The 26742-nt window shown below is 36.5% G+C and overlaps 1 protein-coding gene across 1 annotated transcript in view; it reads left to right on the top strand.

Annotated features, from left to right (window-relative positions):
* Positions 1-26742, top strand: part of CNTN5 (contactin 5) — a 273540-nt gene that overhangs the window by 99661 nt on the left and 147137 nt on the right. Inside the window, exons 7-8 of the mRNA XM_074150159.1 lie at positions 7169-7271; positions 23964-24145. Of these exons, the coding sequence (XP_074006260.1) occupies positions 7169-7271; positions 23964-24145 (285 nt within the window). The remainder of the gene's footprint in view (positions 1-7168; positions 7272-23963; positions 24146-26742) is intronic.

Raw genomic sequence — 26742 nt, 5'->3', positions numbered from 1 at the left:
TGGGTTTGGATACATATTCACACAACAGATCATCATTACAATGTGGTAGGAAACTCAATTTCTGATCTATAAAATTATTAGAAAATTAGGACAAGTTCATCACTCCTCAGATTTCCCAGAGCTTGAGAGAAATATCCAAACCAATAAGAATCCTCAGTAATTTTGTGATTAGAGTACTATCCAGGCTGTAAAACAACCAGATTAACATTCCTACACCATCTGATTAAGATCAGGGACTTCACCCAAAGCTCTCACTGGCAAATACTGAGCTGGGGATTGTATCTTCTGCTAATAAAATAATAGCAAGTATAAATCTGTGCCTTATCTTTCTCCTCAGTATAGGAAATCTTTGGCTTTCATTTTCTCCCTAGTACTCTGATGATGTTTAGCCAGAAATCTTATATTTAACCTGTTCCACTCAAAATTAGTTTCTGAAGTTAAAGAGCTATTGCTTGAACAGTTTGAAACAAACCCAAATCATTTTAGCAGAAAAGGTTTAAGGAGCTATCATGGAAGCTTATGTTCTGGGAGATTCAAGAGGGTAGTTAATATCTGGGGAAGACTAATGGAACAGAAGCATTAGCCTCTACACAGTTGGAGTAAGATGATGTGTCAAGATTTCTCAACAGTCTGATTTTTTTTTTTCCCCGTGAAGGCAAAAAGTGTTCTTGTGTGGATACAGACATAGATTCAAAATTTTTCTACACTCTTCTTTTAAAGTTGTAAAAGTCATGGAGTGGCAGGCTAAATTAAGAAGTAGTGCAGTTCTTTTCACAGTGATAAAGACTGATATCCTGCCTGTAGGACCGAAAGGATTGACAATCAGAAACTGATCTTGCTACTTTATTCCATTTTCCATTTCCGTTAAGTGGCCCACAGGGGATAATGTAAACAGTTTTAGCTGCAGTAATATCTGTAAATGTTTGAAATTCTATTACATCTATTTCTGCGGTATGTGAGCACCTCACAATCAGTGTTTATCACATTATTATGATTTAGTGAATTGTGCCATCTCTGTTTTTTGATGGAAAACTAAAATGCAGGCAACAGTGTAGCTGAGGGTTCATAGGACGCTTCGAGTAGTGGAGATTTGAACTTAAGTCACAGATTTGCACCCAAGACAGAGGAACAACTTGTTAAATGAAACCACTTCTTAAAATTAAACCTGATTTTATAAAGATTTTTCCTTACCACGATTGGAGATTGTGTAATAATTGCTCTGTGTTAATTGCATTGTTGTAACAAAATATGTGAAGAAGGAAATAGGGAAATCATCTCTTCTATAAATATTGAGCTCCATTTCTGCCCATGTGACTAAGAAGCCCTTAATTCTAAAAAAGTCAAGCTTAGTCCTGGAATATGTTCAGTCATTTGAATCGGTGCCTTTTTCAGTAATCAGAGATATAACAGAAGGGTTATTAGCTTTTCATCTCAGTTCAACTTTTCACACTGAAAGGGCAAGTATCCAGACACTGGAAAATGTAAGGTGAGATAACTTGTTTCAGAATAAAACCCAGGGGTAGGATTTCATTAAACAAACAAGAAATACAAAATTTCAGGATCTGGTAAGTTAGATTTATTTTGAAGTGTTGCATTTCATACCGTTCATAAATTCAGCACTTTCATACTCAGATCTGAACTCAGCTGAAAGGCACAGCTTGTGAAGCAGAGAGAGTAGTAAACTAACTAATTAGCCTAAGAAAGAGTGAATCATGGAGGTCATCTCTGGGAAGGTAAAAGATTCTTCAATAGGAGGTATTTTCATGGGGAGGCAGAGCACAGGAGCATTGTGATTGGCTCCCCGTTCCCCCATAGTGCTCAGACCATGTGAGCTCTGTGATTTGTTAGCTGTTTGAAAATCGTATATTATGTTTTTATTCTGTGCTGATCAATTTTATTTATTGCTATATTTCATGTTTGATAACTGGAAATAAAAAATGACTGAGATATTTTTTTATGGCCTTAACCAAAGCTCTAAAAGAGAGTCATGTGTATAAGTCCGAGAGAGATTGATTCTAATGCACATAACTCAAGACCTTGATGTTTCTTAAAAGTTCAGTTTCCTTTTAGCACCTGATACAAATGAACAAAAATCTTGATGAAAATACAGATGGTTGTTGTTTTACCACTACTGATGCATAGTGACCAAAACAGAAACTGGGAAAGATAAAGAGCCTGGAGGTACAACAGCCATAGCAAAGCAATTACAGTGTAATGTGGGAAGGTAAGGCCTTGATAATTCCCTTGATGGCTATGCAACTGTAATGGCCTCCTTGGTCTCAAAGATCATAAATAATAAGAATGAAAAATATCCCTTTGCAATAATAGACTTTTGTTTCCTAATTTTCATAGGGACACCAGGCAATTGGTCAGTAATTTTTCTACATCTTTCTGCCAGTTGCTGCAGGCATGTTGCTTGCTACTAACCCAGAAGAAGAAGATGTAGTAAAAAACATTAGTAGATCCACATTACATTAGAAATATGAAATGATGGCATGACTTGCAAAGAACATTCCATACTTGTACAAATTGCACCTACTAAAGAGAGTTAAAGTAACTTAAAAACATAAGATCTGAAAGAAAAAAATTGTCCCTCAGAAATGTTCATAAGTACTGTATTATTTTAAAGGCAAGAATAATTTAATCCTGTTTTAAGTTGCATTTTTTGAGGGCTAAAAAAGCCAAATATTTAACAGTATATGACAATACATCACAATGATTTTCAGGAACAAAGTTTTACACAAAAGCAAAAAAATCTTTAAAAATTCATTGAATCACAAAACCTGTCAGCGTGAATATGCAATCAACAGATGCCAGAGATTTAAAAGGAAGACCTCAAGTGTATAAGGTTGCATCATAAAACCTCAATGACTATTTTCAGTAGTGTTCACTAGAAGGGAATTTAGGGAGGTTCTCCTATCAAGACTGAAGCTCTGGTAGTTGAAGTTTCAATAGAAGAAATTTTAGAAGAAATATTGACATTACAAATGCTAAAAAATTTCAAAGGCCAAACTCATATACAGAAAGAAGCAGAATGTACCGTTTTCCTTCAGCGGGCCTCGGGACTAGAAGAAGTATACATAGAAAAGATGGGTTTTTTTTAAAAAATGGACTCCTAGGAATACCTGAGGCCCTACAGACCAGTAAGTCTGACTTGTGTGTCAAATGTTTTGATAGAAAATACATAGAAAAGTGCAATTAGTACAACTGTATTTATCACGTTACCATACAGTAATCTTACCATGCAGTCATATACCATGAACAGAGCTTTTAAGGAGGGAAGTCTTTCATTGATGAGAAGCTCAGCATGAGCTGGCAATGTGCGTTCACAGCCCGGAAAGCCAACTGTATCCTGGGCTGTATGAAAAGAAGCGTGGCCAGCAGATCGAGGGAGGGAATTCTACCCTTCTATTCTGCTTTCGTGAGACCCCATGTGGAGTACTGCATCCAGCTCTGGTGTCCTCAACATAAGAAGGACATGAACCTGTTGGAGCGAGTCCAGTGGAGGGCCACGAAGATGTTCAGAGGGCTGGAACACCTCTCCTATGAAGACAGGCTAAGAAAGTTGGGACTGTTCAGCTTGGAGAAGAAAAGGCTCCAGGAAAAATTTACAGCAGCCTTCCAATTCATAAAGGGGGTCTATAGAAGAGAGGGGAAGGGGAGATTTGTATTAGATATTAGGAAGAAATTCTTTTCTGCGAGGGTCGTGAGGCACTGGAACAGGGTGCCCAGAGAAGCTGGGAATGCCTCATCCCCGGAAGTGTTCAAGGTCAGGTTGGATGGGGCTTTGAGCAACCTGGTCTAGTGGAAGGTGTTCTTGCCTATGGCAGGGGTGTTGGAACTAGGTGATCTTTAAGGTCCCTTACAACTCTAACCATTCTATGATTCTCCATGATTCATACTCATGATTCATACTTCAATCTATATGCAATTTTCCTGAAGAGTCAGGGAGAATGTGTGTAGTTGAAGGTAACACTGAGTACTTTCATTTCAAATAGCTGTTGACAAGGTCACTCATCAAAGGCTGTCAAAGAAATTAAATTCTCAGAGAGGACAACCCTATTTTGTATTAACAACATACAAAAAGTTCCAGCTGTTGTAGAAGTATCTAATCAGTTTGAAGAACTGTGAGATTGTCAGTGAAGCCACAGAATACTTTTCTGGGACTTCATGATTCAACATATAAATGATCTGGAAAAGAAATGAACAGGGAGATAAAAAAGCTTGTTGATATAAAATTATTAAGGGTAGTTAAAATTAAAGCTAATTGTGAAGAGCTGCAAAAGAATATTGTGATAATAGACTGGATAGGTGATAAATTATGTCACCCAGTACAAATTTATATAATAATTAAACATAAAAATGTAATACCTGTACTAGACATTATTAATCGGAAAAGAGATTAGGGTGCCATGGTGAATGAACAGTAGCTTAAGTGAAAAAAGGCAAATAGAATTGAATCATGAGGAAAGCAATAGGGAACAAACAAAACAAACAAAAAAAAACCATCAGAAAAACCCACAAGTAAAACCAAAATGCGATAGAAAGATCTACAGCTTCAGTATTGCTGTGCTGTTCTCATTTTCCCATCTCAAAGTGTTAGAATGGAATTTGAAATGGTGCAACATGGACACTAGGAAAAATTGCAAGTTTATGAAACGTTCACTGTAAGGAAGGATTAATAGTCTGGGATTTTTCAGCCTGTAAAAGACACAACTAAAATGGATATGACAGATAAAAAATCATGAATGACTTAACTGAGATGAATCAGAAACTGGTATTCATAATCACACACACACAAAAAGCCAGAAAACAGTAAAAGAATACACAAGGAATATAATCAAAATATGAAATTTATTGACACTACAAGCCAGTGGGAACACATTTTTATGACAAATCAGGCCAGGAATTATTTCAGTCTAGGCTAAGGAAAATTTTAATCGGCTTCAATTTGGTTGGTGCTCTGACTTTATTTTAATACCCAGGACAGAAACATTTATTTCCTTTTTTGTACAAAACCAAAAATACCTTTTAAGCTTTAATGACAGAACTGGTTGAGAATTTGCCTTTTCATATAAGGGATAGTATTTATCCAGAAGCTCATAAAACAATGTCAAAACATTTATTTAGTCATGTTTTTGATGAAAAATGGGTCACTGTTGCTAGTATATGTAGTACTTTCATGATTATATTTTTTTAAAAAATAAATCTACTTATAAATCCATATTATTTATGGAATTACATTGTTTGAATTAAAAGCATTTTATGTTTTGTGCTTCTCTTATTTCATTCACATATCAGAAACATTTAGATTTTCTAACTAAATTTAAGCCCTCAAAGACATATTTAAATGCATATATGCTTAGACTACATCCCAAAACAAATCCACAGGAGCCTGTGGGACAACAGCAGGAAGAGAACATAGTCTCACTGGAAACTCCTGAGTCCCATGAGGAACATTTGGAGGGCTGGAACTATATGTTTTACCATTTCATCCTTTTCTATTATTGTTTTGCTCCAATAGGTTGTGGGTTGTTTTTCCGTCTGCCAGCTGGTTTTCTCTCAGTTGCAAATCTCATATTCCTCTATTTTGATGTTCCTCCTTATGCTCCTTTCTTTTCTCTTTCTTGCATAAGATATTTCTTCTCTCTCCTTTCTTTTCCTCTCTTCTTCCTATTTGCTTGCTTTAGCATTCTATGGAGACTCTTGACTGATATTTATAGATTTAGACTAGACTTGTCTTGTTGCTACTGTGTCCACAAGTCAGATTTCATTCAGTTTTCCTCATCTAAAAATCTGAACAAGTATTACTTTGTTTGATATGGCTTTTAGTTCCTGAGTATCACTTACTCCAGTAGCCCATCTTCTGTCTAACCAAACACAGCTATTATAGTCATACTCTTCTCCTGCCATACTGATTATGTCATTTCCTCTGTCACATCAAATACAAACCTCTCACTTCACCTTATAAAACCTGTCTCCCTTCCCTGCTCATTTGTAATTTCCTAAACTCTTGTGATTCTCCAAAGCTGTCAGTCCCTCCATTGAAAATTCCAGATAACTCTACTGATTTCAGTGTTTATATTTTTTCACATTCCTGAATGTTTTTCTAGTTGTATTTTACAGTACTAACCGTGTTGTCCTGATAAAATTAATCATCTCCCAAATTAAAAGGGCCACTGAGAATGAAGTGACTGAACTTTGTCTCCATTTCTGTATTTATATCTGTGTAAACAAATGCTCTTACATCATTTGAGCTTTCCTTGCTGAGCTTAGAATCATAAAATCATGGAATTGTTAAGGTTGAAAGATCATCGAGTTCCACCTTTAACCTAGCACTAGCAAGTTATCACTAAACCCTGTCCCTAAGCACCACATCTACATGTCTTCTAAAGACCTCCGGGGATGGCGACTCAACCACTTCCCTGGGCAGCCTGTTCCAATGCTTAATAACTCTTTCAGAGAAGAAATTTTTCCTAATATCCAATCTAAACCTCTCCTGGCACAACATGAGGCCATTTCCTCTCATCCTATTGCCTGTTACTTGGGAGAAGAGACCAAGCCCAAACTCTCTACAACCTCCTTTCAGGTAGTTGTAGAGAGTGATAAGGTCTCCCCTCAGCCTCCTTTTCTCCAGGCTAAACAACCCCAGCTCCCTCAGGAGCTCCTCATAAGACTTATGCTCTAGACGCCTCACCAGCTTCATTGCCCTTCTTTGAACTTGTTCCCGCACCTCTACATCTTTCTTGTAGTGAGGGTTTCAAACCTAAACACAGTACTCAAGGTCCTCAGTCAAATAGAGCATGATATATTGATTTATTTGTCATAATTGTCACTGCATTGGTGACAATAGATAAAACTTCATCTATGAAAATTCTTATCCTTCTAAAATTGTCTGATTTAATCTTTCAAAATGTAAATTTTAACCCAAGTTTGAGAAAAAAAAAATTTCTTAAGCTCACTGTTATGCTGCTGGTAACCCTGAAGAGCATTTTAGAACACATAGTGGACCTGAGCAAAGCACATCAGATCAAACAAATTATCTCCATCAATTACTGGCTTTACTCCTGGGCAGGTTCAAAAAACAAGCCACAGGGCTTTTCTGTGATAATCTCAACAAATGGAAAACTGATGATATTTCATATTTTAAACATTCCTTATTTTCCAGGTGTCATGGGGGAATATGAACCAAAAATTGAAGTCCATTTTCCTTACACAGTTACAGCTGCAAGGGGAACTACCGTTAAGATGGAGTGCTTTGCACTTGGCAAGTAAGTACAGATTCTTTCATAATTAGACATCATTGTTTATTAAGATGTGACTTACCTAATTTGTTGTTTCATTATTTTACTGGATTTCATTTTCACAGACAGTCCTTACTGCACACTCAAAGTACCCAATTGACTAAGTAGCCAATTATGAATTCCCTGCCCAGCCATTTCTGTGGACAGTAATTCATTCAAGATAAAAGACTCTTTGTCAAAATGAAAAGTATCATTCTCGTAAACAGAAAACAGAAAGGAAAGTTTCAATTTTATTGAAAATTCTACCAGACACACATTTATTCACTGTGGTGATAAATCAGTAAATTAGATTTTATTCTGCCAGAGTATCATAGTTGGAGAATAAACAAGATTAGTAGCTGTTTTTCGCCAGATGCTAGTTTATATATGAAGCTAAGAGCACAATGTTTTAAACATGTCCTAACACACTTTGTGGCAGTGCCAATTGTCTAATTTTTACCTGACTTAATAGTAGTACTAGAGAACAGGTGTTCAGTCTGTATTATTATTCACATCAAGGGTTTTTTTATATGTTTATTGATTACAAATTGGTTCTTGAATGTGTTTATTTCTCTCCTTTAGTTTAGGGAAAGATTTTAGAAATACCTCTTTGCTATTTCATACAAATTAAATAAGAAGTGAAATTACTTCTATACACTATTCAGATTACAGAATATAGGATGAAATTGATAGCATTTCAATTTTGTTGTTTCAGTTACTATTATTATTGTTGCCAAGAATAAGGGTGGCAAGGGTAGTATACAGTCAGACAGAACTAAGAAGCAATTCTAGTGATTCAAATAAATTATTCTTTCTTCTGTACATATATGTAGCTAAAACCAGATGTTTCATCAGTGATGTTTCACTAGAGACTTATAAACATATACAAAGGGTAGTGTTTTTTCCAAAATACCACATCAAATTCTGTGTGTGTGTGTGGGGGGGGGTGTTGAAAGAAATCTCACTGTATTGAATTCCTTTCAGATCTTTTTGATATTCGTGTTCTTTTTGGACATCACCTCCCCACCCCCTGAAGTCATGTTGCTCAATATCATATATCCTGCTTGGGTTTTAGTTCACAGCACATACAGGTTCATTGCAGCCTGGCTTTGATTAAGAAATAGTGGAGGATTTGTAACTCCTGTTGAGGAACTTCACAAATCAGTTAGTGTGAGGGGTACTGTATCCTCCACACCAGTTTTTCTTATTTACCTAAGTAGGAACAAAACATAAGAGGAAAGGAGTTTTAAAGCAATAATTTATTTTCCTAAGGATCACCACTCCAGCTTGCTCGGCAGGTCTGGCTTTCCAGGACAACCTTTCAACATCTGTCTCTACGACCTGAGATGGCTTTTTAAATGTCTTTATAGTCATTTTGACCTTCATGTGTCACTGGTCACTGGACCTTTTGTTCAGATTTTTCTCTTAACAGTTCCTGTTTACAGGCCAGATGAGAAATATCTTAAACTTGCTTCCCTTCTTGCCTGTTTTTCCTGGTTGACCAACATCCAGATACTCTCATTGAGCAGTTCAACAGAACATATTCATAAATAATTACAGAGTAATTCTGACAAAGTATTTTAATTGTATCTATTTAGGTCCAGTGAAGTTGAAGGAGAGGCAGTACACAGCCAAACCAGTCCAAACAAAATGTGGGAGACATAACCCATGTACAGGGTGATGAGACTGTCTAATGTGGCATTGTGCAGTGACAGCACCTTTTGCAAATTCATTCCCCGCTTAAATGTAAGCAGTAGTTTAGAAGGCAAATGTGAGGGGCAAACTTCTGTAGGGTAAAACACAAGTCTTATGTTTTATAAAGTAAAGATAATGAAAGAGGTACATGAGAGAGGACAAAAAAACCCAAAACAATAAATGCAGAGATTCTCTGAAATGCTGAAATATATGAGGAAAAGAGCTGTTCTATAGAGGTTGGTGGCTCCAGGCTCTCTCCTGTCAGCAACACTAACCAATTTTCTGTCAGGTCAGTAGTTGGCAACGAGGTCCTTTTAGAGTCTTGGCTATGGCTGAAGCAGTAACCAACATGTTAGTTTCTGTTTTCCTCATTTTGCTGGAATTAAATTTCAGTTCCTGACAGATTACAAGTCAACTGTCACTTTCCAGTGAAGGTATGCCACGTGTTGTCCTTCACAACCATCACTGAGAGGCAAGAAACACAGCTACTGATACCTTCCATCACCTTCACCTTGGGATTTAGTAAACTCTCTCAAAAAGTGTCAGTCACTATTCAGTCACACAAGGAAGGCGAAGGTTGACAGGAACAGCTTTAATTAGCTTATTTCCACATTCATGTTTGGTGTTAACATTTAATAAACAATAAAACCAAAAACATCTGAATCATCAAGGAATTTAAGGTTATCTAATAAGCTGACCCCATTTGCTGCTATTGTAATGGGCAGCTATTTTTACCATGCATATTCCTTATCTTCTTTTCACAGCTATTAATGCACAATCAAATCAGCTGAGTTGAAATTGCTTTCAACCTGATATGGTAATAATTACATGAATGACATTTCAGGACTCGTTTGAAACCTGGAGGCTGAGGTGGGAAGTAGAAATGCATCAGATTTCCTATTCATTTTCATCATTTTCATTTTTTGTTCCCATCTCTTATTGCCGATTGCTTGTAAGGATCTTTCCTTGTTACTCTGCCGTGGGTCCCCATTACTGAACTGAATCAGCAACTAATTTGTTCCTTCTTTATTTCGCATTTTGAGATTTGGTGTTTTGTATTCTTATTGTAAATAACACAGAAGTTATTCCAGTCTCAAAACCAATGTGCCTCTGTTTTTCTTATGATTTAATTTAGTTGTCTGGAAGACTCGCTCTTCTTTCTCTGCTGTAACTGTGAGAATGACAGACATTCCAGCGAGATTTCCTGAAGTAGGCATTTGGCAAATATTCCAGAAAGAGCCTAGTCTTTAGTTGCAGATTAATGATTTATTAATAGCGTTTATTTAGAACTGCCAGTCACTATGGCTGTAGGAATTAAATAAATTGCAGCTGTGCAGCTTTTGTCTCCAAACTAAAATCAAATGTCTTAATTGGTTGACAGACAGAAATTCTCTGAGAAGGATTTTATTTTGGCCCAAGTTGTAGCTGGTCCAGTTATAAGTGAAAATATTACGTTACTGATGCCACTTATAAACAGACTTTGTTTTTGCTAAAGAATTCAAAGTAATACAGGAGTGAAGAACCTTAAAATGGTGTTATTTGTATCAGATAATTCTGCTTATAATGTGTCAGTCATTGGCTAAGAAATCACTGCATATATCCATGATTTACTGCTGAGGTATAGCAGACGACATGACAGACAGAGGAGTCAAAATTTACTATATTATATATCAGAGTGTGCATTTTGCAATTAGTGATGTAATGTGATTTGTGCTGGATATTTGTGCTGGCTCACTTTTGTTGAAATGCTATTTTTATAGCCATATTCATTGTCACATCTGCACAACAACTTGTGTTTGGATTAGTTCTATGTTTTGTATACTTCTGTATATATAGTAGACAGATATTATTTCTGCCACCCATTTAATTATGTCATTTTTATTAGGAACACTTAAATTTCTGTTTGTTTCCTAATAAGGCAGAGGATCATTTATTTTTTTTAGAGAATAACAAAAAAAACCCATGGGCAATAACAAAATATTAATATCTTCTAACTTTTTAACTTTTCATAAGAACAGAACTACATCTTTTTAATTTACATAATTGCTAAATCCTGATTAAAATTTACATTAAGCATTGTTAAAAATCATAAAATAATAATTAAAAAAATTAAAATCTCATTTAAAACTTACTGAATGGAAGAATTCAAAACATCTACATTAAAAAAAACCCTAAATCTAACTAGCAGTATGTTGATATTTGTTTTTAAGTAATGCAATTTTCACTGCTTGTCTCTTCTGTTATTTAAAAAGACAAGGTAATTTTTTGGCAAAACTAATAAATGAGCTTAATGGTAATGAAGTGGTTGTTTGCAGTCTGGATGATCCTGGTTTTCTAACAAGTCCATCATTTCATTGTCAGAACTTAAGTTTATTATGTAAATCAGGAACACAGATTATGACCTTGTTTTTTGGGTAAGTTCTGGTGAAGAAGCCATCATTTTTCCAGCTGACAGTCTTGCACAGATCACAGCATTCCTGGCTTTTTCTGCTCTCGGGCACTGCCTTCTGTGACAGCAGGTTGCCATCTTATTTTTCTCTCAAATATTACTGACTTTGCTCCCAAGAACATCTGGAGGGAACTGGTTAATTCTTTCGTTTCTTTTTTTCATGTACTTTTTAAAAGGAAGAATTCTGATGTCTTCATTTTACTCCTCATTACAAAGATATGAAACTAATGGTGTTGTTGAGTAAAAGGACTTAAGTTCTGTCCCCACCACATGATATATTCAGTAATGAAGCACTTCCAGTGATGACCATCTGAATGGTCACTTTAACACTTCCTGACTTGGGAGTATAATTATCTCATAAATTATTTTAATACTGTCATTTTAAAAGCAGGTGTAGATGGAAATATAAGGTTTTTTAAAGTCTCAAAATGAACAAGTTTTTGGAGTTTGAACAATTATATGGGACTGGTTTGTCCAAGCTTGCATGAAAAGCTGTAAGTTACAACACTCTTCAATGAGCACAGACTCCTGCCCTCAGAGGAAAGCAAGAAAAAGGAAGTGTCAGAAATTTATCACTCCTTTTTCTTCCTTCTTTTTTTCTTCTGGCTTATAACTCTAAATTGACTTTTTTCCCCCCCTTTCAAATAATTCTTCTGCATTCACTCTTTCACACAGATTTTTTAATGTAAAATGGTGTGCAATACACTTACCCTATTTAGCCCTCATACTTCAGCCTTTTCCTCACTACATTTTTGATCATGCATCACGCCATACAAAAGCTTCTATTTTATTCTCCATGTAAACTTCATATTTCATTGGTTTTCTGGCTCCAGCCAGAAAAAAAAATATACAGTTTGTATTATGATAGTGCCAACAGCCAATTTTGAGTGAATAATCATATTTTATTTCTCATTAGAACAATTTAGAGGATGTAGGGCTATTGCTGTACTTGTAGGTTACCAAAGTTTTCAATCTTTGCTTTTAAAATAGGATCTCTGGGCCATGTAGACTGCCAAAAGGATTGTTTTGCTAAGAAAAATAAAGTTTTATGGATCCTTTTTTTTTTTTTTTTTCACTATGGTTATTTTTTAACCACATAGATCAACACATAAACATCAAAAGAATCAATAGAGAGCAGTGCTGACAGATAATTTTTCTTACAAGCCATATGTTTGCTTTTCTGTATTTTTGAGAGACTGTTTTATGCTCGTGCTATTTCTGTACGATAGTAACATCTACACAGTATATCAATATTCTTTCTAAATGCTAGCTTACTTCACTTTAGTAATGTCAAAACTATGTTTTTATTGTGAAATATTTTTAGTTAAAGAGAAGAATAAAATAGAGATATTGACTTCCTATGATTACTGAATTATGATGAGGCTGTTATGATAGAAGTGTTGTTCATGCTGTTATTTTTAATGTTGCTTTAATAATTCTATTGTAAACTTTGTTTTGAAGAGATTTATAGCTCAGTCAGAAACATTCATCCTATCTGTAATATGGTTTGCAAAAACTCACGATAATCAAATTTTAAATCTTGCTTTTTAAATGAAATAAAATAATATTAAAAGAAAGTGAAGTTACATATATTTAAGTCATACAAGTGAACGAAATTTAGTGACCTGTAATCTAGGAAATGTTCTAAAATGTTATCTTGAAACAAGTTCTGAATCAATTCTGATTAATAAATATCCCTAAGTTTTAAATCTATGTAATATAGGATTTTATTTTATCTCCTTGACCTGATTTTCCTTTAACAGACTTTTCTAATGATCCTACAAATTTTTATTAAAACTGTTATTATTTATTTTATGTCACTATTAATATTTTCATGGCAGACTATGTACAAGTAGAGAGAACTTACTGGAGATTTTTCAGTATGCAGAAATAAAAGCAGAAAGTGTTTGGATAAGTTAATATCATATATAAGCAAAGATCAGGGTGGCGATACAAAAAAATCTTTATGAACCAGTGAAGGGCATTTGGCTGTAACTGTGTAGAATTGCATGAAGTATTTGAAGAAGTTATCTTTGCTGGTGTTGCTCATTAAGACAATGACATAGGATAATGCTATAAAGAAGGCTTCTAGATATTACAAATCTGTTTGGAGGTGTAAGTCCATGTGTTAAAAGGCTGTTTCTGTAAGGTCTGGTCAGTGTTTGGCAAACAATGTAATGAAGAAGAAAGTAATTTCAGAAAAGAAGGAAGGTTAAAGGCACCCAAGAAGGGCATCTTTAGTCAAAGGTTTTATAGTACCTGGTTCCCTTCTTTTCTTCCTCTGAACTTTAGCTGTATGTGATTTTTGCCGGGAACACAAAATACACAAACAATAATCCTATAATGAGTCACAGATCCAGGTTGCACACTTCTCTGACTAACACATGCAGTTATCCATCTGGCCCCTCAACGCAGGGGAACAGAAGTTTCCAGCATTGCACCATATTGTTTCTTAACTGCAAAGGACAAAACTTAACGCTCTCTGCTCTTCAAATTAGTAAAACATGTTTTTTCCTTTCAGTCCACCAGTTAAAACTATGCCCTGTCTTCCATATCTTTCTCCCTGACTTTTATCCTTTTATTGGCTGATCTTGGCAGATCCAATATTACCTATTTTATACTGGTCCAGAATGTTTCAGAACTGGTATTTGTGTTGGCTGCAAACAGCAAGATTCTTCCTGGCTTCAGACCTGGCAGGAGGCATCTCCTGCTATAAATTGTCAGGGGAAGCAGACAAGTCCCATAACCTGACCCCTTCCCATTTATCCAGTGTCAAAAAAGGTCTCTTGAGGATTTCTACTCTGAGATCAAATTATTTTCTGACATAAATTTTCTTAATACAAATCCATGAATCCACCTCTCACTCCAGCCCTGGTATTGTGCTAAAGAGTAGCAGCCCTAATGCACTGATCACAGTTGAAAACAAATTTAAAGTTAACATCTGTTAACAGCACTGCACTGTATCCCAGGGGCATCGAGAGGAGTGAGTGTCAATGAGGCAAGCAACAGCTGAGTATTATTGAGTATAAAGATGGGAATATAGCATGACTATAAAATGATGCTAACATCTGTCATATAAAAGAGGTTTCACTGTTTTTAGGGCCAAGTATGACAGTTTTTTGGTCATTTCTTTGGCATATGTCAGCAGATATTTACAGTGAGGTGACAGTCAAGAGATGTAGCTCCAAAATGTCTGAAATGGAATGGTCATTCAGCTCCAGCAGCTGCCCCTTTCTACGTATTGTCTTTTGGAAATTACTAAGTCACCTTGTACCTTTCCACGAACATAAACCACTTCTTGCTTCTTCCCACAATGAAACACCTTTGATTTTACAGTGTGTTCAGAGCACATTAACAGCTTTCATTTCCACTGAATCCTGTGACAGTAGCAGGTACATTGCTATCCCCAACACAGGAACTGCTGGTCAACACAAAGTATGAAAGTACATGATGAATCACAGCATTGATAAATGAAGGTTGGAGGGTTGAGGAATTCTAACCAGATTTAATATACAATTTGCAGGCAAAGAGAAAGCTAATCTTGTCTTTTAAATGTATTATGGTACTCACAATTTAATGACGTGCCAAGATCCCTGTCTTGCATTAAATGGAGCAAATCATTGTAGATGCTATACATCAAATTCCCTGTTGGAGCTTGGAATTCAAATATTCAATGTTTTTCCTACATGTAGGAGAATTACTAGGGGAACAAGGAGTCATAGCATCTTAGCATTGTCAACTATTAAGCAAATTCACAGTGGAGAAGTCCACAGGTAGTAATTTGCCTTCACCCTCAAAAACAATTTTTATCATGATGTTCTGTTTTTCATCTACAGGTCACAGAGACATAAAATAGTTGTTTTCTCCTTTTAGAACAGGAAAACTATGGCACAGGGTATTAAAATAGAATGATTGGCCCAAAATCAAACTGCAGGATAGAGACAAAAACTGGTATAGAAATATAAGTTTCTAAGTCACATAGAACAAAAAAACATGTTCCTCCATGCCCCTCCACATCACGTGCACTTAAGGAAAAAGATGTTGTTAATTTTATCAGATGCCAAACCTGGAAGTTACTCTTAAAGTTTGCTGGTAACAGAAGAAACCCAAGAGGGAAATGAACACTTTCGGTAGAACAACATTTATCAATGTTGTAAGTAGGGGTGTCCTTTTCTCTGGAGATAAGCTTGTGATGAGACGAAGGCACCTTCTTAAACATGAACATGGCATCTTCAAACTGAGTTTGTTTCGGTAAGACAGGAATAGACCCGGGATTTTTTTTCCTTTAATAGCACATATTGTTTATGTCAAATAAATCTTTCTAAAACTTTCATCAATCTAAAGTTCATTTTTAGCTCATACTGAATAAGAATTTATGTCTTAAGGTGCTAGACCAGGATTGGATTTTGTTCCTATTTTTAAGGCTGGATTGATTTCTGCTTCCTTTAAGTGGTCTTGTTCTTGCATGCACTTCATAATGTTGTTACAAATATTGCAATCATTCAGAGCAATGTAATAAAGATTCTTTGGTAAATCACAAGTAGCACTCCCGACCCTCATTCTGCCTCACTGTGAATAAATGCTTCATACTTAATGCTAAAAATTTACAGTTAATTGCTTTTACCATATGGCATAGGGGAAAAAAAACCCACCAAACTGCAAGTCCCCATCAGTAGAATGTCATTCTCGAAGAAGCAATATTACCAATCCCTTCCCTTTCTCTCTCACAATCATCAAAGAGAACTTGTAAATGCTACTAAAAACTCTGTTCAATAATTTACCCAGCTTTGCTTTAGTTTGGAGGACTATTTTACTGCATTCCAAACTTACTATCCAGAAGCACATATGTGGGCTTTCTCTCTGTGTCAAAGGTTGAGAGGATCAGAAGGAAACAAATTCTGTCAATTGTCAATAGTAGGTCCCCGGAGTTACCATTGTGGTATTTCTCTCAGGACTTCCCACAAAGAAATAAATGCATATAATACTGTGTGGTGCAAAAGCATGAAATCCAGCACTTCCAAAAATTATCATGCTCACGGTCTTCAAACTCCGTAGCTGATCGGCAGGTTCAAAGCCATTTTGCAGACCCCAGACACACTGAATTTACATGTGCTTCTCATTTGCATCATGATTAGTGGTAGACCTGTTGTTTCTGGAAGTCCCCGACTCATTGTTGCTAGTCCTCTGGAACTGATCTGTATACATACACTAGCCATATCAGTACAGCAGAGTCAGGCAATCCTAGATTAATGTATCAGATTAATTAATCCTAGATTAATGTGCAGCTACAGAAATTCTGCCTGGGCAAAATTTGGAACAGAGAAAAATGACATGAGAGAAAGTTCAGTTATAAAATAGCTTTGCACAGGGCAAGTAAACACAGTGGCACTGTAGTAATGTGGCCCTGAGAATCCATATGAATACCTGCCAAAAACATGTCACCTTTTCAGGCAAATTTCTGCTTCAAAGCATTTGTCTCCCCTAAATTAAATTTGTGGATTCTTCATGTATTATCCCCCATACTAACACAGCAGATGTCATATATGTCTTCTGCTTTTGAAGTTGCTTCAGATTCTCTTCTCAACAGCCTTGATCAAGTCACAAGCTGGTGACAATTTACCTATTGTTACGTCTTTAATACTTTTTAGAAGAATATCCACTTACTTCAGAGTGCCCCAGCCAGCAAGCTGAGGTAGGGTGTGATACAGAGACACAGAAAAAAGGGTCACTCGATAGCTGAGGAAAAAACTGGGCTTACTTCTGTCCTTATTTAACAGTTGCAGTAGTTCAACACCTCCTCCATCCCACAATATAACATTTGCTAGACTGTCATGAAAAAAAATAATATGGAATTTTGCAATGTGACCAACACTGAATCCACAGCAGATGTTCAGCTCTTTTGTATTAAATTTTTCATCATCTAGCTGCGCTGTTGAGATTTCTTTAAGAGTATATACCATTATCTAACTTTCAAATGGAGAAACAAAATGTTGCAGAATAGTGTTTCCCCTTTAATCACTACTTGTGAAATCAATACCTTGCCTATTGTGGATCTTTATTTCTCGTTTGATTACATCTTAATCAGATGACTCTTGGGTTCATGATTAACTTGAATTTAAGAATTTGGAAAAATCTTTGAAATCGCCACAAGTGTCAGTTGCATTTTCTAACTTTAGCTATCAAACTGTTAAGGTTCAAGTTTGAGCTAACAGTTTAGACTCTGATCAATCAGTAGAGCAAAGCCTCTGGAGTGTAATTCACTATGAATAATGAATCATTATAGACAAAAATCATTATCCATAGTGGTATTTTGGATGTTCGAGATGCTCTAACGTTAGGACTTACAGTGTGAAGAAAATGACGTGGAACTGGACATGCAGCCAAGCAAGCACAGTGTCCTTGCTCTGTGCCATAAAGAACAAGCCAGCAGTGGTAGGAAAGCACATCCACATTAGTATATGACAGTGATTCATCAGGCCTTTTTAGTACAGTCATAGATGTGTGTTGATGTGACTTGCAGACCTGGACTTGTTCCTGCACACAGGTTTCAAGCTTATCATCATTTCCTTCTATTCAATTTCTATTCTTAAATCACCAGTACTCACAGCTGCAATATTTCATGAGTGCTAACTATATTTTAATAACCAAATGAAAGGAAAAGTTATTATCTTGTCTCCTAAATCTTTGCATCTGACCAGAATAGATTTATATGGGACATTCTAAAGGTAGAATCATGGTAATGGTTGATGGGCATTTCTGGAAAGTATCTGATGGAGAGAATTTCATGATACTCCTCAACATTTTAATCCTATATAATTATCCTGTAATAATTAGAAGATATTTAACACAGTTGCAAGGCTGCAGGGAATAAAGAGAAAGTTTTTTTTCTAGTCTCAAATGCACAGGCATGCAGAGGTTTTCAAGATATATTATGATGTGAACCTGTGGATTTGAAGGCATAGCTCAGAACAGTGATGCATGGTAAAAAGAAATAGTGTGGAGAGGAATCGAAATTAAAGTAGAAGGTAAAATATTTCAAAAGAGCACATCAATTTGAACCAACCAAAAATAGAAAAAGTAACCTATGCATTCTTAGTTAAGATATTACTGAAAAACTAGGAGCTCAGATCCATGGAAAAGATATTTTAAAATTCAGACATTACTCTCATTTGCACCTCACACTGTTTCTGAAATAAACATATGCTTTATAAATCCAATTAATTTTTTTTTTCAGATTAAATTGCAAAAAGAAAAAAAAAAAAAAGTATAAAATTGCTTCCAATAGTTTTTTCAAAGCATTTTTCTTTTGCAGAATCACAGAATCGTAGGTTTGGAGATCATCTAGTCCAACTCCCCTACCAAAGTAGATTCACCTAGAGCAGGTTGGACAGGAATGCATCCAGGCAGGTTTTTAATATCTCCAGAGAAAGAGACTCTACAACCTCTCTGGGCAGCCTGTTCCAGTGCTCTAGCACCCTCAAAGTAAAGAATTTTTTCCTCATGTTGAGAAGGAATTTTCTGTGTTCCTGTTTGTGCCCATTGCCCCTTGTCCTGTCACCAGGCACCACTAAGAAGAGCCTGACCCCATCCTCTTGACACCTGGCCTTTAGATATTTATAAGCATCAATGAGATCCCCTCTCAGTCTTCTCCAGGCTAAACAAACTGAGATGTCTCAGCCTTTCCTTATACGAGAGGTGCTCCAGTCCCTTGATCATCAGCCCTCTGCTACAAAGACTCTCTCCAGTAGTTCTCTGTTCTTCATGAACTGGGAGCCCAGATGTGGCCTTACAACGGCAGAGTAGAGGGGGAGGATACCTCTCTTGACCTGCTGGCCATGCTCTTTTTAATTGGCCTTCTTGGCTACAGGGGCACATTTCTGGCTCATGATCAACTTGCTGTACACCAGAAATCCCAGGTCACTCTCTGCAGAGCTGCTTTCCAGCAGGTCAGACCCTAATCTGTACCCGTGCATGGGGTTATTTCTCCCTACATGCAGGACCCTACACTTTCCCTTCTTGAACTTCATTAGGTTCCTCTCCACCCAACTGTCTAGCCTGTCCACAGCCTTCTGGTGTGTCAGCCACTCCTCCCAGTTTTGTGTCATCAGCAAACTTGCTGAGGGTACAATTTTCCCTCCTCCAGGTCACTGATGAATATATTGAACAAGACAGGAGCCAGTACTAACACCTGGGGAACACTGCTAGTTACAGGCCTCCAACTGGACTCTGCACTGCTGATCACAGCCCTCTGAGCTCTGTCTTTCAGCCAGTTCTCAATCCACTTCACTGTCCACTCATCTAACCCACAATTTCTAAGCTTGCCTATGAGGATTTTATAGGAGACAGTGTCAAAAGCCTTGCTGCAGTTGAGATAGACAACATCTACTGCTTCCTCCTCATCCACCCAGCCAGTCATTCCACCATAGAAGGCTATCAGATTGGTCAAGCACGATTTCCTCTTGGTGAATCCATGTTGACCACTCCCAATAACTTTCTCTTCCTTTACATGCTTAGAGATGACATCCAGGATGAGCTGTTCCATCACCTTTCCAGAGATGGAGGTGAGGCTGACTGGCCTGTAGTTTCCTGGGTCCTCTTTCTTTCCCTTTTTGAAGACTGGTGTGAAATTAGCTTTCCTCCAGCCCCCAGGCATCTCTCCTGTTCTCCATGACTTTTCAAATATTATGGAGAGCAGCTTTGCAACAACATCTGCCAGCTCCCTCAGCACTCATGGGTGCATCCCATCACGGCCCATGGACTTGTGGGTGCTAAGTTTGCCTAAATGATCTCTAACCCAGTCCTCCTTGATCAAGGGAGAGTCTTCCTTTCTCCAGACTCTCTCTCTCTTACTTCCAGGGTCTGGGATTCCTGAGGACTGGCCTTAGCAGTAAAGACCAAAGCAAGGCATTCGGTAACTCTGCCTTCTCTGCATCGTCTGTCACCAGAGTGCCCACCTTATTCAGCAGTGGGCCCACATTTTCCCTAGTCTTCCTTTTACTGCTGATGTACTTGAAGAAGCCCTTCTTATTGTCTTTGACATCCCCTGCCAGGTTTAATTTCAAGTGGGTCTTAGTTTTCCTCGTTGCATTGCTGCATACTCTGACAACGTTCTGATACTCCTCCCAAGTGGCCAGTCCCTTTTTCCACATTCTGTAAACTTCCTTCTTCCAATGAAACTTCTGAAGAATTCCCAACAAATTCAATAGCGCTTATCCCAATTAATATACTGCTGAAAATGGACTCTATAATCTCATCTAGAGATTATTAATAGAGATATCTAGAGATATTAATAGAGATTATTGTTCAAAGTGAACAAACCCACAGTACTGTCTATCACAGTCACCAATGACCTCTTAGAACTTTTATTTCATCTCAGATGAATGAGAGATTTAACAATGGTATTTCTGAAATCAAATAGGATTTTTTTCTCAGTGGTGCTAAGGTTTACCAGTGGTATTCAACTGCTAATTTCCAAAAGTGAGGAGAAATCTTATCTTTGAACTCAATTCAAACTTGGATAAAGTTACTCATAGGAGTTGAATGTGAACAGGGTTATAATAAACAAGGAAACTATATTCCCATAAATGTCTGCTGAGACCAAAATAAAAATGGATTATAATGATTATAAGATTTAACAATTATGCATATTACATTAAACTCATATTAATGTTAGAGATAATTCTGATGTTGCTTTATTTCTAAGGAAGCTGTGGATCTTTTGAAAAGATGAACAATATGTGCATATATTAGTTAGCTTTTATGGTGGATTTTATGAGTTTTCTAGAACAGTCACACAGTTCTATTCTTTCACATCCTCACTCATATTTCTTTCTTTCATTCTCACACAAGTCACAGAGGAGACATAGGTATGGATATATTTTTATTTCAGATGTAAAATTCATACCTCACTTGTAAGTTATGCAAGGAAAATAAGAAGCTTCATTAAACAGCACTACAAGTTGTCTGTGAATAGTGATTTGCAGTTTGGGAGTGCTTTCCTTTGAAATCATTAAATCTACACAGCTAAAGCAATTTTATCTCCTTGAAAAACTCCACTTACTACCTCATACTGATGAAGAAAAAAGTTGAGGTTTTTTTTAAAATGTTTCCTAATGATTCAGAGAACAAGTTTCCTCTGTATTTGCCATGCTATACACATTTACTTTCCGTAGCACGCATGAAAGCAAATTTCAAAAAAAATAGTTAAATGCACTTTAAAAGAAATTTTCTAAATACCTGAATTTCAGAATAACCTCATAGTAGCTAAATAAGACAACTTTCATGGTTTATAATGTTTTCATTGTTTCTCAGAAACATGTGGGTGTATATGAAAAAAATTCCACCTAACAATTCTATTCAGCAGAACCAGTTTTCTTCCATGACAATAGAGCAAAAGCATTTTTGTCATTGATTTTACTGGAAGTAGGGCTGAAGGGCAAATAAGCAATAATGGGCAACAAGAAAGGCACCCTTATGGTGCCAAATAGAGTGTACTTGCACACCTATCTTATTCAAAAAACAGCAGTTGCTGAGTAGTATTGCACTGGACCAGCATAAAATATTTCCACTGTGGACCTGTGTTGTGATCAATAATGATTAATGAAACACTTTGCCTGGCCATGGTGGCTGTTTTGCAGCCAAAAATTGTGATATAACTATATTCCATAAAGAAAGAGGACAACCATATAGGGAGCTTACACTTAAAGCTGAACCCAAAGAGTTACAAACAAAAGAGAGCTGAACAAAAGAGTTACAAAATCTGAAAAATCAGTCAGCAAGAAAGTAATGTAAGATTAATAATGAGCAAGCTATAAAGCTTCCATGGTGAGACAGGAAGGGAAAAAAAAGATCTCATATGATCCATACCCATCATATGTTCCACAACTATCTATAAAAAGAAACAGATATACATAATTGGAGTGCTGAAGAAAGAGATGAGTCTGTTTTGTTTACTAAGGAAAAAAAGGTGATTTGATTTCCATACATGTATTTCATCTATGGGGAACAGTGTTAAAGAACCATTTTGCAACAACAAGAGTGGTATTGTAGGGATAATGTTTCAGAGATGAATCCACACACACTCAAAATAAAGTGTTTTTTGTTAGGTTAAGTAATCAGTGCAGCAAAGTGATAAGGGAAACAATGATTTTCTCTTGCTGATATATTCAAATATATAGTGGATATCATTCCATATGGGACTATATGTTGGCTTTGTGAAGGTATTTATGTTCAATGAAATTCAGTGATTTGTGACATTCAGGAGATAAGATTAGAGAAACCTGACCTCCAACTACAAGTCTGGGAATTTTCTGAGTCTTTATGAAGTACTAGAATTTGGAGCATCATGTCTGGAAGTTTGAGTACAACTGCAGTAACTCACAGCCTGATTTTAACTGGCTGAAGAATAGCTAGAGCATTACTCATGGGTGGTTACTATGTCTGTATTTGTTGTGTCTCAAACTGGATGCTCTAAAATACTGAGGGAAAGGTGGGTTTTTTTTTTTTTAATGTAACTTCATATTGTTACAGCAAGAAGTAGTTAGCAATGGTGGCAGAAATTAACAGAAGCTTTGAATAAAATATTATTTGAAAATATATCAGCAGGTAACAGTTACGTTTTCTTTTATGAAACCAACCATTCCTCCAAGCTTCTTTTGGAATACCTGAAGCAGCCTAGTTTTTAGCTCACAAACAAACATTTTATAACTACAGTTCTTCTTTTTTTCCTTTTTCTCTTCTTCCCCCTTAAGTATCCACTGCTCTATTTAGGCAAATGTTTGTCTGTACCAAAAGCCCAGTGGGTGCACAATGACTGATGAGTGTTTGGGCTCAAAAGAAAATTGAATAAGTGCAAACACTATCTAATACATTTCTTCCCTCAGAGTGAAAGTAAATGACACAGTTTCCACATAGACCTGTGTGGAATAGCAAGCTACAGTGAAAAGCCCTTCCACTCCAGCAAGCAGGCATTTAATTCTGTGAGTCAGAAGCACGAATGCCATTAATATATATTTCTTACACAACCAGTTTTGTAACTTAAAGAATATTTCAACAGAAAAGTCCCCAAGACTTTGGTCAACTTAATCTATGCAAGATAGATACGTTGGTACTGAAATCCTCCACCTGGATGAATGTATCACTTACTGATCTCCTGAACAGCAGTTTCATTGCAGGAAAATGGGGAAGTGTTGGAATTTGCTAAATTCATCCAGGTTTGTTATTTTCTTTTACCTATTGAGTGAAAGTGTTCAGGAACAAAGCATAGAGTGCTAAAGAAGCTCTAGAGTATTTCAAGTGATTTACTTGATCTCAATAAAAACTTAGCCTCCCTTGTGGATGAAAGAGACACATTCCGTGTAACAAACCATTTATTAAGGATTCCCTACAGCAAGTGAGGTTTATCAAACATTATATGAACCTTAATTGTGGTTATATTTTATTGCTGCTTAGATTATTAAGTGTTTAAACTACCAGATAACAGTATCTATATTCTTAACAGAGGAAGAGTGCTAACAGAATTTTACTAAATATTTCAGCCCTGTTCCAACAATCTCTTGGAGAAAAGTTAATGGTCATAATCCGAGTAAAGCCCGCCTGAGAAAATCCCAAGCTGTGCTTGAAATACCCAATGTGCAACTAGAGGACGCAGGGATGTACGAATGTAAGGCTGAAAACTCTCGTGGAAGAAATGTCTTCAGAGGACAGCTACAAGTGTACAGTAAGTGTAACTGCACACAGTATTATCCAGTGATGCTTTGTCCACACTTAAGGCTTTAACTACATATGAAGGATGCTAAGGTCCAGTAGAAATGAAATGTCTTTCTTCTGAAATACAATTAGTATTGAATTAAGCTATATATTTTTATTCCTTAGTAATGCATTAAAGTCTGAAATAAAAATAAAGTTGACTCTCTCAAAGAACTGGCTTAAATGCGATTTCATGTTTGATGTTTATGGCTTTGAGGGGGGAGGTTTAAAGGGTATCGCTATCATTTTAAAAGTCTATTTTTTTTCTCCTGATATGATATATAGCAAGACATGTAACTTAAGCATGATGTATCTATCAGAAAACAACGTTAGCAACATCTTAGGATTTTTATCATGGTTTTATTAATGTTTCACCCTTGCCATGCCTGGGTGCTGAGTTTTATCAAATTCGTTGTACAGGAATCAGAGCTGGAGAAGTGATTTTGTTTTTGTGAAAAATTCTCAATCTAGGTATGCACAATTTCTGAAAGTTCTAATTTTCAGAAGGTGCTGACAAATTTTTCTCAAGGATTGGTCTTTCTAAAACTTTTTTGAGAAAACATAAAAAAAAATAAACACAACCTGAAATTAAAAATATTTAGTAAAAATCATGACTTTTATATATTGTTGCTGCTTCATAGAGGCTAGAAACAAAAGCTCATATAAGACATGCCCTGAATATTTACCAGTCAAAGTTTTCCTTATATTGAATGCATGTTTGAGTCCCACCTACTTCTTACAAGCTACATCACTTGGTATCATTCCATGAATCCTACAACCTTAAATACTTAGCAGGAAAGGTTTACTGCAGAAGATCATGCAACGAATCTTTCAGACTGAATTCTTTTCTGTCTTCAAATATCGCAGTCACTGGAATTCCAACTGCTGCAGTTTAGACAGGGCCTCAGGCTAATAGATACCTTGAAGAAGGAGTCCCTCCTTTTAATCCATTTTATTTTTCTTTTCTTGATTTCAGCCCATGACTCCTAGTGCTTTCTCCCCATTACTAACTATACACAGTTCTTTGTTACACACTTTCATCAAATAACTGTAGCCTGGCATCATATATTTAGTTTATTTTCCATATGTACGTAATCAATTTTCCTGTCTCCTCCAGCTTTCCAGTGTCTTTATCTTAGCTCCATCATTTTTAGTGAGTATCAGCATATCTCTGGATGATGCTTCTCTCCTTACTTTTCATTCTCATCCATCTAGAGCCAAGGGCAGTTTTTGTCTTCGGGGTTGGTTTTTTTCGCATATGCTGGAAAAAACCTGTGATAGGAAAGGTGGTAGCTTGCACCTTTTGTTTTGGACATACCAACCATAGTGCACTTGTTCCAAAGGTTTTATAAAAGAAGGACAATGAAACTGGTGAAGGGTCTGGAGAACAAGTCGTATGAGGAGTGGCTGAGAGAATTGAGGTTGTTTAGCCTGGAGAAAAGGAGGCTGAGGGGAGACCTTATTGCTCCCTACAACTACCTGAAAGGAAGTTGCAGAGAGTTGAGGGCTGGTCGTTTCTCTCAAGTAACAAGTGATAGGACAAGAGTAAATGGCCTTAAGTCGCGGCACGGATGGTTTAGATTGGATATGAGGAAAAATTTCTTCACCTAAGGGTTATCAAGAATTGAAACAGGCTGCCCAGGGAAGTGGTTGAGTCACCATCCCTGGAGATACTTAAAAGAAGTGTCGATGTGACACTTAGGGTCATGGTTTAGTGGTGGACTTGGTAGTGCTAGGTTTACAGTTGGACTTGATAATTTTAAAAGTCTTTTCCAACCTAAATGATTCTATAATTCTATGATTCTATGATTGTAATGCTTTTACTGAAAACAGCAGTCAAAGCCCAGAAACTACTCAAGGCATCCTACTTTGCCAGTACCCCAGCGATATTTCTCCAGTATTACAAATTCTTACTATCAATTACTTCCATGAAAGTATAGCAGCTCCTGCCAGAGACCTAAGGGCCAGGGGTACTTAGCAGCATGCCTGGTCTTTTTCAAAAACATTTCTTAAAATGTCTGAAATTTAAAAAGAAATAATTTGGGTTATAACATGAACCCTAGCTCATAACTGGCTGTTTCCTAGAAATGTGAAACTACTAGATGCATGCCAAAGCACCTTATGAAGGAGTTACAGTTACCTCTGCCTTCCCCTTTCAGAGTTAATGGAATGAAAAAGGTACTCTTCGAGAGAGAAACTAAGATGCTAGCAAATGAAATTAATTCCTCAAGAGCACCCTGCAGACCTGTGGCATAAACTCACAGAAACATGATGTAGTGTTGTACACAACTCTGCTTCTCTCATTAATCTGGACATATTTTTGTTTTGAGCAGAAATCAAGACAGTGCTTAAATCTCTGAGTCCATAGAAAACATTTCCTATGCCAGTTTTATTCTACATTGTCCAGATAGAAATATGAATTTTTAGTTCTCCACTATTCTCAAAATTATATTTTTTTACAGTCACTGGCCTTATGGATAGTGCAAAATTTATGCTAGTTGGCAATTTTTGCCATAATATTAGAACAACTTTTTTGACATCACAGAAAGGAGGTCCACTTTAGATTGT

The sequence above is a fragment of the Numenius arquata genome, chromosome 1 (genome assembly GCF_964106895.1).
Source record: "Numenius arquata chromosome 1, bNumArq3.hap1.1, whole genome shotgun sequence".
Taxonomy (NCBI): domain Eukaryota; kingdom Metazoa; phylum Chordata; class Aves; order Charadriiformes; family Scolopacidae; genus Numenius; species Numenius arquata.
The sequence above is the reverse complement of the archived record's forward strand: the minus strand, read 5'-3'. Positions and strand labels throughout refer to the sequence as shown.